Source organism: Strix uralensis, chromosome 18 (assembly GCF_047716275.1).
Source record: "Strix uralensis isolate ZFMK-TIS-50842 chromosome 18, bStrUra1, whole genome shotgun sequence".
Taxonomy (NCBI): Eukaryota; Metazoa; Chordata; class Aves; order Strigiformes; family Strigidae; genus Strix; species Strix uralensis.
In genome coordinates, this window is record NC_133989.1 from 527,860 (window position 1) to 541,294 (window position 13,435).

The window sequence follows — 13,435 nt, forward strand, 5'->3', positions numbered from 1 at the left end:
AGTCGGCGGGGACAGACTGACCAAGGAGGGGGTTTGCCGACACTGGCCAGCGTCAGCGTGCTTCTGGTCACCCGCGCTCCAGGAGCGGCCTGCCTTGGCTCAAAATAATGAAGAAAGAAAAATGCTTTACAAACCTCTGCTTTTGCTGCTGGAGCTCCCAGCTGTCCCAAGGGCCGTTAAAGGACGTCAGCGATCTCGTCTCTGTTGCTGAAAGCATCGCAGGGAGCTGCAGAGGTACCGGGAGCCGGCAGCGCGCAGGGCCATGGCACCGCAGGGCTGTGGCACCGCAAGGCCGTGGCACCGCAGGGCCCAGACCCAGGACTCACGACGCTTCCTCGTCCCCCAGCTTTTACCTACCCAACCTCGTGACCCGCTTGACCGGTGCCAAGAAACGCAGCTGCGGGGGGCTGCGGGATTCCGGTCGCTGCCAACCCCCCTCAAGCCGTTCTCCTGCGGGACGGCGGAGCCCGGGCAGGGGGTGGGGGTTCTGCGGCACCCACCGGCGTCGGGGACCGCAGGGAAGCCCGGCCAAGCTCTTGCCCCTGCAGCCGCTGCTGAGGCTCCGCCAGGGCCTCCCCGATCGGGGGGCGAAGGGCTACGAAGCGCCGAGAGCCCCGGGCACAGACCCACGGGGAGAAGCTGCTCTGCCCCAGGGGCTGAGGGCGGCTACAGCTGCCGGCACCTGGTACAGGGAGGAGAAAACCAAACCCCACGGCAGCGTCACAAACCAAGAGGGTAACGCTCGGGTCGCTTTGGGGGGTTCACAGCGGTTGTTAGGAAAAAGTTGAGCAGGATGGCACCACAGCACAGAACAGGTCAGACACGAGGAAGTTCTGAAAACAAAACCCAGCATTTTTCTACTTTCAGCCAGAGGCGAGGGCAGGGGGTGAGCTCAGGCCCCCGACTGACAGAGAAGGAAAGGCACGGACACGGGGCAGAGCTGTACGCTGGTTTTTAATGTTCCTAAGAACTAGGAAACAGAAATCAAAAATAGACTTTGCTCTTCTTGATAAAAGTAATAAAATGGTTAGCGGTGTTAAATTAATCCTTACAAAACAAAACCCAAGGAGGTTAAATAAAGCCCGGAGGCTCCGCATAAAAACCACAACGACTACAAAACAGCTGCAAAGACGTCTTTACACACCAAAGAAACTCCTCCTCTCCGCTCCCCCATACGGTACACAGCGTCGGCGAACACGGGACTCACACACGTGGGAAAGAAACACGGATGCGGTGGGAGCAGCCCCGCGAGGAGCACGGGCGCCGCGGACAGAACTATTTACACTATGGACACGGAGCTGTGCTGGTGCCAGTCTGGCCGCAGGAGCCCCCGGGCTCTGCCCGTCCTTCTCCTGCCGGCGCTGGGCTGTGGCCAGCGGCCGGGGCCCCTCCAGCCGCGGCGCTCGGCGCCGAGCACTCGCGCTTGCCGTCCGTCCCTCCACCTGTCCCGCTGTCCTTCTGCCCGTGCGTGCGTCCCAGCTCCAGCCGCCCCTTCCCTCGGCGCTCTGGCGGCGAAGGGGCCGCCTGCTCCTCCGGCCGCGCCGGGCTCCCTCGCCCTCCGCCGAGGGCCGTGGCCGAGCCTCCTCTGCCTGCCGGCGGCCGGGCGCTCCCCCGCGCTCAGTTCGCAGAGGAAAGCGGGTGCCGTGGAGCCGCCGCGCAGAGTCCCCGGGCCGGCGCCGCGCAGCCAGCAGTCTCTCCGCTGCCCCGGCCAGCCTCCTCGGGGCCGCCGGCACCTCCCCTGCTGCCTCGCACCTCTGTGCCTTAGTTGGGGTTAGTCTCCCGGCTGCTGCTTTGCTCTCGGCCCAGCTCTCGCTCTTTGTCTGCTGTGGAGGAGGAGGAGGAGGAGGAGGACGAGGAAGAGGAGGAGGAGGAGGAGCTGAGGGTCCGGCCTGAATGCTTGTAGGCTGCAACGAGCTCCTGCAGCCGCTCGGGCGTGGGCTCCCACTTGGCGAAGCCAGCGCCGTTCTGCAGGAAGAGCACGGCCGTGTTGTGCACGGCCTTGTAGTACATCTCCTCTCTGCAAGGGAAGGCGAGAGGCTCTCAGCACTGCCCCGGCGCCACCCAGCCCACGCCTGCTCCCCAGCACCCGCCCCGCCGCCTCCTGCGCGTCCCCTCCACCACAAGTACTGTCTCTGTCCTTTTCTCTCATTATTGTGAGGAAAAGAGCGGGCAGAGCGCAGGGTCAGGCATCTGAGCAAAGGCAGAGGCTCGCGAACTCTCGGAGGAGCACCAGTGCCACACAGCCCTCCCCCAGCACGTGCAGCGGACGTCGCTGTCGCTGCGGAAGGAGCCTCAGCGTGGCACCGCATCCGCCTCGGCCAGGGACACCGAGCGTCAGTGTTCAAGCACTTGGTGCTTAAACAAGCTGTGTCTCGAACCTGATGCTTAAACAGCAGAATAACAGCCACCTGCCCTGCTGAGGGCCGCGATCCCACCCGCCCCTGGCCTCTGCTTCCCCCCGGGTGACACCAAACTGCCGCAGCACCTGCAGTGCAGGAACGTGGCTCAGCCACCCACCGGGGCGGGGGGCACCAAGGACTGGATGCGCTCACGGGGAACACACCACCCGCAAGCTGTCAGTGAAACACCTCAGTAAACAAACATGACATTCACAGCACTACACGTGCCTATCTTCAAAACCCAGGGTGATCATGCGCTGCGTTTCTCTCGCCTGCTCCCGGCTGCCCCCTGATTTCAGCCTAGGATAGGCGGTTTCTGCCACACGGCTTCAGAAACACATCCCCAGGACCTGAGAAAAAGGCCTACTTTTTGCAGACATGCTGAGACCCGCTGCGGTATTCGTGATCAAAGGCCGGCAGGATGAGCTGGTGCCGCTTGAACTTGCTCTGCTCCATGCGGGTCAGGGCTGGGGTGGGAGGGTCCCGCCACTCGGGGATGAAGACAATAAAGGAGAGCGGCTCACTGGAGTTCTCCAGCAGTTTCTAGTTCAACAAGAAAACGAACCACCTCAGCGCTGGCTGAGCAACGACACGTCTAATGCGTCCTACGGAAGGGAAACACTCATGCTCCCAGAGCGCCATCCCTCCCCTCCCACACCACAGCCCTGCTGCGGGGGGCAGGGGACCGGCTGCGCGGCTCCGGTCGGAGCAGCTCCAGAGGCTGAACGAACCTCAAAGTGAGAGACCATGGCGTCCATCAGCTCCTCGCAGAACGGAGGATTTGCCTCAAAAGAGCCACTGATAGGGAAGAAATCCAGGCACGGGCTGGAGGAAAAAGGCAAAGATCCCAATCAGAGAGGCCAGAATTCTGATTTTCACACTTTCAGAGGTCTCTCGTTCTCCAGAGCAAGGGCAGGCGCTGACAGACCTAGAAACTGCGTTACGCCAGGGCCCAGCGCGCTCCAGGCCGACGCTTTCAGAGCCAGCCCGTGCGCTCGCTGCCTCGGGCAGCCCTGGAGCACCCGCCCCCCGAGCAGACACCCCACCACCAGCTGCCCTCAGCCTGTCCCGCGGCACCGCGCCCACGCGGAAACACGGCGAAGGGCGCCGGCACGTAGGACTCACCCCCTGGATCCAAAATACCCGTCTGTATCCAAGAAGGCCGAACAGTACTGTTTAAAATAGCAGTTCAGGGGCGAGGCAAAGCATTCAAAGCTCACTCCGAAGAGCTTGTGGAGCGCTTCGAAGACGTGCACGGGAAGTGCCCCCTGCAGACCAGTCCCTTCGTACAGACCCACACCGAACATCATCTGAGGAGAGCAAACCCCGGTGAGCCGTGCCTGCACTCGCTGTTCCTGCCGCTCCCTTCACTGCCCACAGACCCAGGGCCATGTGTCCGTGCACCCACTCCTCTAGGTGTGCAGGGGCCCCTTGTCCTTTCTCAAATTCGTGTAGGTCCCCTGCACGTACCCAAGAATGCTCTTTAGAGATTTCATCCAGCCCAGGCCCCACAAACCCAACTATCAATTTTCCCCATGTACTCCAATACCCCCGCCGTGTTCCCAAATATCCCCCGTGAACCTTCAGCTGGCCCTCAGAGGCAAGAACTACTGGAGGTTTCTTTCATAAAAATGTACCTTTACCCGCCCTGAGGTCTCCTGTCAAGGTCACAGTTGCTCCCCAGACCGCAGTCCTACCTCAAAACACCAGGAGCAGACAACAGACCCCGTTTAAGCCCTGTTTTGCACCAGCCCCAGAGCAAGGACAAGTTCAGCTCCCCACTGTCCCTAAGGCTTTCCGATGTACAGCTGCGACGAGACGTACCTGGTATCGGCGGAGAAGGCACCAAACCCTGGGCAGAAACTTTTCAAAGCCCGAGTCGTCAATGCAACTGTACCGATAGAGAAGCCACTGGAAGAGAAAGCCCGGCCATGAAACACAAAGGGCTCAACAAAGACAAGTCAGCACACAGCCCTACCACGGCGCGGAGAGGGACAGCCACGAGCAACCGGAGCTGCTGGGGCTCTGCACAGCAGCTTTTCAGCACATCTGCTTTCACCGCCCGCACAAACCCCGAGCTCTTCACTACACGAACGAACGCCCCACACCAGCACACGTCTCCCTTGCTGCGTGTGCGACCCTTCTCGCAGCACAGTACGAACCCCGAGCGCACACCAACACCTCGGGAGGATTCCCAGCAGAAGCCTGACCCCGACTATGGTGAAAGGAGCTTGTCCTCACTGCTGCTACCGTGAGGGCAGTGTGTGACAGCCTGCACCTGGCCAGCCTCCACCCCTCTGCACAGTCCCTCCTCTCGGAGGACGAGGAGGAACGAAACCTCCCGTGAAGAGCGCTCTGGGCGAGTCAGGCAGCGCTGGCAGTCAGCCCTTACCAGCTTGCTGAAGTAGTTGCGGCTCACTTTCACCATCTCCCCCTTGTACCGCACACACGCCACATTGTTTTCCATGTGCATTTCCACGCTGGGGAGTGGTGGGGAGGGGATGGCCAGTCTCACTGGGTAACAGTACACGAGCCTGTCCTGGACTTCAGGAGCTTCTATCTCAGCTGCGGAGAATAAAGAGAAAGGCGGCTCGTTAGAGTCCAAGGACGTGTGGGACAGATCTTCCTTCCACCTCAAAACACGCTGCGACAGGAACAGGGCTAAAGAGCAGGGTGGTCACCCCAAAACCACCGTGGTGGTCCTTCACAGACCTCACGGGCAGCTACCTGGGTTCAGAGCTGATTCCCCAAATTAATTCCATCACCCACAGCCAGAGCACAGAGAGGACCCATTTCACAGTATTTCTCCATCTCTAACCCTGCAGACCTGTAGACTGCACACAACCATTCCAGCACTGTGAGGCACGTTCCAGACAAGTAAAACACTTTCCTTGTTGCTACCGTTCTGTCAAGTGCAGGAAGCAAAGGAACCTTCCTGCCACCTTGTAGTTCCCCATCGCAGACAGCAGCTCAGCCTCAGAGGGAAAAAAGAGCTCAGAGGAAAGATCAGTCAGAAGGAATCACAGATTCCATCAGGTGGGAAAACAAGCAGCAAAAACAAGCAGCAAAAGGCAAACACTGGGATCTGCAGGGAGTCTGAGGAGAGCAAGGACCCAAAAAGGAAAATGACTACAGAAGGGTGGTGATGGAGGAAGCAGGGACCATGGAAGAAGGGAAAGGACTAGAGGCAGAAGTACAAACATAAACTACGAGGAAAGAACAGAGAAAAGATCAAGGAACATGAATCCTCTGTCGGGAAAGGAAGGGTGCACAGCGACGTGCTGGGAGGTAGAGGAGTGCAGAAGGTGGTCAGAACCCAGGAAATGTGGCAAATATATAAAATATAGGGAGGAGAGAGCGCTCGGCATGAGGAAGAGGATTGTCAGCTATCCCCAGGAATTCATGAAGCAGCAGAGCAGAAAAGCAGGGACCAGGCAAATGAGCTCAGTGCAGCCAGCTCCTAGCAAGCTCCTAAATCCTGACAAATCACCCATCTGTGGTGTCTGGTACTACAGCCGGTAACAGTGCCTGATGGAAGACACCTCACCACCGCACAGGCACGGTGTGACTGTCACCCAAGGCCTGTGCTGGACTGGCTACTCCTGACTGCTGGGTTCAACCAGGCTCTGAGCCCTCCCAGCCGACCACACTGTTTGAGCAGGGACAGGCCAGAGCGCGTTGCCTTTACGCTGCAGGGCTGCAGCCCTACAGCTCTTCAGAGCTGACTGCGTACCCGATATATTGTTCTCTTTGAGTATGGCAAGATGCTTCTCCCGGATCCGCTTGACGTATTCAAGGGATATGTAGTAAATCTTACTGCAGATGCCTTCAACAGAGTCCTTTGCTGCAGCAGAGACGTGGGGCCCACATTGTTTGCGTAAGTGCTCCAGGCGGTCCTGCAGAACCAGAGAACCAGAGAGTCCCTTACACGACACACCACGGACTCCCCGGAGGTTGCAGAGTCTCCGTGCCGCTGCCACTCCCAGTTGGCAAAGCAAAGCAATCGCAGCCTTCTCCGGAAGGGCCTTATCCGGCCCCAACACGCCCCCCGTCCTCGCCCAGGCTCTCAGGGCTCAGCCGCACGAGCAGAGGGCCACTGACCATGTAGTCCTCCTTCGAGGCAGAATGGTCCCGTCGCAGCCAGCTGAAGGTGTCCTCCACGTTCCATTTCACCACCTTCCTGCTGTCTGGCGAAGCACTCCTGCACAGAACCGAGAAGCAAAGTTTGACCCACGGCTGCACGGCAATATTCTCCACCCCACCACAACGGTTTTCAGCCAGCGGGGGAACGCAGCTGCTGACACCTCCTCAAGGCCCCACCCCGTCACTCCCCTCCAGGCCTCCTCTGGAAAACGCCTCCAGATGTTTCTATGAGCAGGCACTGGCGTGCTCTCCAGAACACAGGGTGGCTGCCTGCTGCCTGCTCTGCTACAGGAGAGGCAGATCAAGCAGTTATCAGCCCATTTGGATCTTGCCTCTCAAACAGCCACTGCTGGGAGCTTGTGACTCAGAAAACTACCCCATTAGCAAGGATTTTATTCTCCCCACAAGGCCATCTTCCTCACTTCTGTCCTGTGGCAGAACTTGTCAGAAAAATCAGACATGTTACAATAAAATACCACTCTGAGCTCACGTGAGTGCCCAAGCACTCTTGTTTCTTTCTCCAGGATGAATGACAGAAGGCATTCCATGTCTGCTGTTTCACAGACTCTCGCTTGTCCCCGCATACAATCAGCTTCCCAACATTACGTTTTACTGTAACATTACTATCAAAAGATGCCTCCGGCACTACTGTTTTCCCTCTGTAGGTTCCTAACCTTGCTCTTCCTCAGTAAGACGATGACCAACGCTGAGTTAGGTGGGATGCAGCAGCCCCTTCTACAAGTCCCTATAACCTTTTTCTCTTTTCTGAACGTGACAGCACTGTAAGAGGAACTCCCACCTGGATTCAATCAGCCGTTTCGCAGCCTCGGCATACTTAAAGAGCAGTCTCTTGGCCTCCTCCCGGAACTTGATTCTGGATAACCTGAGGTAAGTTTAAATGCACATGTATCAGCTCCACAGCTGCCACGCAGGCATGGAGACCAGGTCCAGTTCCCAAGCTTCACCTCACCAGCACCCTACCACTTCATCAGCGAACGGAAAACACAAAAGCCCAGAACCGCGGCAGCTAAATCACTGGACCAGACCAATACAGAAACATCCCAGCAAGGTGCCCTGCCTTTGACCAGTACCTGATGGGAATGTCATTCATGATCTCTCTGAACATGGAAGGAGACACTACTGGCTCGCAGTCACTCGGTAAAAGAGGATCTGTCCCTTTATCAACCACCTTCCTCTCCAACATCCAGCGATTAAAGGACTCCCTTGGGGGGTCAATCCCTGGAGAAGCACAGAAAAAGGGTCTAATCAATACAACAAAGAGATGCCCGGAAGCCCTGACAAGGATCATCACATTGGAGTTCTGCCTGATGAGTTCACAACGAACAATGTCACGGAGAGTATAACCATCACAAAAAGAGATGACAAGGACACGACAACACAAACCCGACGGAAGAACACCACGGGACTGCAGGGCTGGTAAGACAAATAAGGGGAGCCCCACAGAAATTTACCTTCTCGCTGCTGGCAGAGCTCGCGATAATGTTGCCGCAGCTTGAGAATGAGCTGGGATCGAAGCAGCTCCACCTCGGGGTGTGGAGAAAGCACTTCAGATGGTGCTCTCTGCTTAATCACTGCATTTGTCTGAATATCCAGGTCCCAATATACTCTATGGCAGAAGCAAATATCATCAGGACGGCCAGATCACTGGCTAATTATCAAACACTACTTCTGAAGATGCTTCCTTGGGCTGTTTCGCCAGCCAGGAAACTGAACTATCAAGACTCTTTGCAGAGATACAGGGGCATGCTACGTCCCTCAGGTTCTTCTTCAAAGATGTCTGGAAAACCACGTGTCTCTAATCTCCCACCGAAAAAAGAACAGAAGACAAATGAAGACAACTCACTCGGTTGGTCGTAAGAGAGCTGCCTGCTGTTTATCTTCAGGTGAAACACACCATGCCTTCAAAACGGAGGTTCCTGGAATACTGGGAGAGCTGGGGACTGGCTGAGCAGCTGGGTTCCCTGGGACGTCCGCCTGGGCGTGTGAAACATGAATTACTGCCCCACAGAGACACGTGAAGGGGAAGCAGCCCGGTACACCCAACAATCCTGCACCAGTACACCCCCTAGGATACCCCATGAATTGCTAGAGCACATTTTGCCTGCTGTTGGCATAAATTCACATGGACGTGCAAGCCACCCCGTCTCTCAGTCATGATCTGTTACCTCCCAACTCCCACACTCCAGCTCAGGCTCTAAGAGAGAAATGACAACTTGGCAGGACCTGAGTCTGCTTCCACTTTTGTACTTTCTGAGTGTCATCTGTCACAGCTTGAGTTATACTAGAGTGGCCTGACCTTGCACAGTTTAAAAAAAATAGGTCCAAGCTCCAGAACCCCCAGGTTTTAGTTTGAACAACATCCTTAAGCACATTTGTTTGACAGCACCAGATTCACCTTTGGCTTTTTCACACTGTTGCCGCTCGGTGGAACCTCCTCAGAGAATCTCCTCTTCCTCTGCTTGCTCTCCACAGAGGTATCTACCATCCCACCTTCCAGCGGCATTGGAGCTGCATTCAGTCCCAGAGGGTCTGACTACAAGTGTGCAAACAACAACAGCAGCACAAGTTAGTCCCTCAGCCACCACCGCAGAGTCCCAAGTGAAGGCAATAAGCCCTCTTAACTTCCCATTTCACTGTCCCAAGCTCCCACATGGTTGGAAATAAGGACACCAATACTCACACTTGTAAAAAGCAAAAAAATTATCTTCTAGACCTGGGACTGTATGCTTTTTTTTTTTTAAGACTTAGATGAGAGAAATGCAATGCAACTCCCCCGAATTGAGCATTCTCTGAGCAGTGCCCTACACCTGGAACAGCACTACCTGAGCATGCACGTGGAGGAACATTTCACCAGAACCGAGCCAGACGATGGACCTGGCGAGGAGTTCTGAAGGTAAAGACCCTCCCACACGTGCAATGTGAAGTCCACAAGTTCACAGCATCTGTCCCTGTAGAACATCCCAGTATTGCCACAGCCCCTCGCGACGAGGGCTTACTTACAATGACATCGTGCTGGCCCAGAACAGGCATTTCCCACAGAGACTGGTTAGTGAAGCGATTGAAGTAGTAAGGGCGATTCTCCCGCTTGCTCCAGCACTTCTCCCAGCCAGCCTGCACCAGCTCATCTGAGAAGACAGTGAGAGGGTCAGGAGTGGAGCAGTCCCCCGTTACTGCCACAGCACACGCTGGAATACGCATCGTTCTGCACCTCCCTTAGCAGCCTGGCTTCGCCTTCCCACCCCTGCTCCCTGGGCCCTGCAGAACCACGTGCTGGGCCTTCCCAGAAGCAGAGGCAGTACCTGGCAGGTCCTGCACCAGTCGCATAGGTTTGGGGGAGCTGGGCTGGTTCTGGTTGGAGGTGCCAGGTGAGTGACTCATGAGAGACGCTTCCTCCGCAGGGCTTCCGTGATTCTCATTGGCCATTTCTCAGCAACCACACTAGAAAAAAATAGACATAAAATCTGTGTTACAGCAAGAAAGAGCCCAGATCCACTTGGCCCACTCAGCTGTAACACTACAAGTTCATTCTGACAGTAAAACGGGGTTTGAACCAGTACACACAAAGCAGCACCTAAGCCCTGAAGAACACCTGTCATCCTTGGTACAATTAGCTACAAGGAATGCTGAGCCTGAAATGGTGCCAACCCGGGAGTTCTTAAGGCCAGCATTCAAAATACTCACTTTTCAGCTAGATCTCTCCTAAGAGTGCAGCGTCTGTCCCACACATCAGGACTGAGAGCATAAAAAATAAAATACATTCCTCTGTGAACATGTACCACCTTCTGCCATGCTAATACCACTGGCCATATCTGATCTGTTATCCTCAGAGACAGTTTAAACCAACATTTACACACACATAACTGCATGTACTTTAAGCAAAAGGCTTTTATTAAAATATTTCTGCTATATAAAAAAGCCCTAGTGCTTCACTGATACCAACTTCTGTGGTTCAGAGAACCAGAGGCCCTAGCCTGTTCCCAGCTGGGAACTCCCGAATTATCTTCCTCAGTCCGTCCCAGGCCCAGACTAGCTGCAAGGCCTCAGCCAGGATGTTTAGCCTTTGGTACTTTTTCATCTGCATAACAATTATGCAAAAGAAGGTCTGTTGAAACAATAAAGCTCCTCTTAATCATAATTTAATATTGCCAGCTGGAGAGAAACAGCCAGGCTTTTCCTCTCTTAGTCACCATTCTTCCCCCGGGGAAGTTTCTGACACAGCACTGCAGACTGCTCCTCTGGCAGCCTCAATACAGCGGCAGTGAACTGGGGGGAAACAACGGGCTTTAACTAATTGCCATCTACCTCAGTTACCTGGCTCTAGTCAGGCCTTTGGAGACACCCTACACAACACCAAAGTTAGGGCCGCAGCAGCACAATCTGGTGGTTTTTAACCGAACTCCAGAGTAGCCCCAGCAGTAGGCTCCCTTGTACATCACCGCTCAAGCAGGAGCTCTGGTTTGCAGGGTAAGAGATCTGAACTGATGCTCCTTGGCTCCCCTTCCTGACGTAACAACCCTGCTGGCTATTTCAGAAGAGCAGGAAGGCAGGAGCCAACAACCACCAAGAATTAGCAGGCACTAGCGAAGTCGTCTACAGCGGTGGTTGTGGAACCGGTGTGACGCAAGGCAGGGCTGAGGAACCCGACCCTGTCAGCATCTCAGAAGATGTTTCCCTCCTTCCAGCCAGGGTAAGCAGGGAAAGGTGTGGGACGCTGCAGAGACCTGAAGGTTCGGTCTCTGCTCAGAACCAGGCAGATAACCGTAACCAACCCACAGGCAAAAGTGTTTGCTACAGAGCTGTACCAACGCCATCACGGACCTTTAATGGCCTCAGCAGGTGAGCGTTGCGCAATATTTGTTTACTCACACTTCCTCCTGAACTCCAGCCCTGCCAGGGCAGCCCAGCTCCCCGCCGAGGCAGCAGCGCAGGCTCCCGTCGCAGGGGAGCTCGCCGGAGCCCGAGGGCTGCGAGGCAGGAGCCTCATCGGGCAGCGCTGCAGGCAGCAACTTTGGAAGGATGTGTTTGGCCCCTCCTCCTTAAACTAAAAACATCTTTGCACATGCAGTTGCTGATGTGTCCTGCAAGTTACACAGACAACACATTATAATGAACCGGTATGTACGGACGGGACCAGACCTCCCGAAGGGAGCCAAGGATGTATTTCAAGAAGTTACAGACAGCGCTGGGCATCGAGCTCTTCCCAGACTGGACAGCACGCACCAGCTGCAGCGACTTGCCAGTGTTTTTCACCACTGGTCGCTCAAAAGAGCTGTCGAATAGGGTTCGCTGGTTTTGCCTTCTCCCATTTATGGATCAACTAGAACGGTGGAAGCAGACAAGAAGCTTTATCACTTGATCAGTGTTGATGAGTATTAAATCCAAGCACCCTCAAGGTCTGGGAAAAGGAAAAAAGCAAACTAACAGGAATCCTGACAGAAGCAACTCTACTTTTATGTAACTAGTATTGGGACTTAGACAGTGAAAGGGATCCAGAGTAAGCATTTTTATGGTGATTATGGTATTGTTTTTATACACCATGGCAATGCATACAGTACTTCACAGACACAGTAGAACGCTGTCCCTGCCCAGAGAGCTTACAACCTAGGAGCAGCAGCACAACCAGAGAGACCACAGCAAGGTGCAAGAAGACACAAAGCAAAGAAGTACAGCAAACAGGATCGTTTTTTGTTTCCATTTCACCGAGGTAGGATTTTATACAAGACAACAGCAAACGCAGACAAAGGAGAGCAGTGACAGCCCCCTGGGACACAGCGAGGTGCTCCCTCATCCCGGCACCACGGCTGCCTCGGGAGGCTGGAAGCCAGGCCACCGCCTCCTTCCCTCGGGACTTCGCCGGCCCCCGAGGGCCAGCCCTGCGCCCCGTTAGGCGGGACGGGGGCTCTGAGCTCCCGAGGCGGCACACGCGCATGGCGAGCACGCCGGGGACCAGGGGACCGTGTCTGCCGGAGGGAAGCATGCTGCCGGGCAGCACGGAGGCAGCTCCCGGGGCTGCGCTCCCAGAGGCGGTGACGGGACGGAGCTCCTCGGCGCGGCGGGCCGGGACCGGCGGGCAGCCACGGGCCCAGCGAGTGCGGAGCGGAGGCGGCGGCGGCGACAACTCTGCAGGCTGGACGGGAGGAGTCCGGGGGCACGGCCCAAGCGGGGCGGGGGCCGGGCGGCCCCGCGCCCGGACAGGCAAGTACTTACGGTGGCGAGCTGCCTGGCGGGACGCGTGGCCGTCGCTCCGTGCTCGCCGCTGGCGCGCCGGGGCCGCATCCTCATAACGGGGCGTCCCGCGCCTGGCCCGCGGGGGCCGCTGCGGAGACAGGAGGCCGTTACGGCGCGCCGCGGGGGAGGAGCCGCCGGGACGCGCGCAGGCGCGGCGGCAGCGGCGGGAGCGCGGAGCCCGGCGGAGCCCCGCGGAGCCCAGCGCAGCCAGGGCGGGCGCAGCGGCGGCCGCGCTCTAAGATGGCGGCCGCGGGCCTGCGCCGCCTCCCCTCCGCCGCCCGCCCGCCGCGGCCCGCCCCCTCCTCCCGCTCCAGGGCAGGCCCCGGCCGCGCGGGAGCGCCGCTTACCTGGGCGTGAGGTCGGGGGCTGTAGGCACCGGGCACCGCCGCGTCTCCCGCCGCCGCCCCACCTCCGCCTCGCCCGCCCCGCCGCCGCCATCTTGCGCCGGGACCGCGGGCCGCCGGGGCGCAGGCGCGGGGCCGCCCCGCCCTCGGCACGGCGCAGGCGCCGCCGCCCGGCCCCGGCCCGGCGCACGCGCGGGGCCGCCGCCTCCCGGCCCGCCGGCAGGCGCCTGCGCGGAGCTGGGCCCGCGCTCCGGCGGGCGGGCGGGCGCGTGCGCGGGGGGCGGCGGCGGCCCCGCCTGC

General features: G+C 57.5%; 1 protein-coding gene across 1 annotated transcript; it reads right to left on the reverse strand.

Annotated features, from left to right (window-relative positions):
- Positions 1 to 935: 935 nt before the first annotated feature.
- On the reverse strand, positions 936 to 13,275 carry PCIF1 (phosphorylated CTD interacting factor 1). Its single transcript, XM_074887968.1, has 17 exons — positions 13,139 to 13,275; positions 12,771 to 12,879; positions 9,863 to 10,001; positions 9,564 to 9,688; positions 8,959 to 9,096; positions 8,407 to 8,537; positions 8,015 to 8,169; positions 7,634 to 7,781; positions 7,342 to 7,425; positions 6,501 to 6,600; positions 6,133 to 6,295; positions 4,792 to 4,964; positions 4,224 to 4,310; positions 3,525 to 3,709; positions 3,131 to 3,224; positions 2,767 to 2,942; positions 936 to 2,017 (listed from the first exon to the last, which is right to left on the reverse strand). The coding sequence occupies exons 3-17, from the start codon at positions 9,984 to 9,986 to the stop codon at positions 1,762 to 1,764; spliced, it is 2,139 nt and encodes a 712-aa protein (XP_074744069.1). The 5' UTR covers positions 9,987 to 10,001; positions 12,771 to 12,879; positions 13,139 to 13,275; the 3' UTR covers positions 936 to 1,761.
- Between the last annotated feature and the right edge of the window lie 160 nt (positions 13,276 to 13,435).

What these genes read in the sequence shown, in the direction of transcription:
- PCIF1 (XM_074887968.1), bottom strand. Translation starts at nt 9,986, where the DNA reads ATGGCCAATGAGAATCACGGAAGCCCTGCGGAGGAAGCGTCTCTCATG. An exon ending in CCTCGAAGGAGGACTACATG is followed by an intron (nt 6,296 to 6,500) that starts GTCAGTGGCCCT and finishes CTGGTTCTGCAG; the next exon opens with GACCGCCTGGAGCACTTACG. An exon ending in GCCTTCTCCGCCGATACCAG is followed by an intron (nt 3,710 to 4,223) that starts GTACGTCTCGTC and finishes TGCTCTCCTCAG; the next exon opens with ATGATGTTCGGTGTGGGTCT.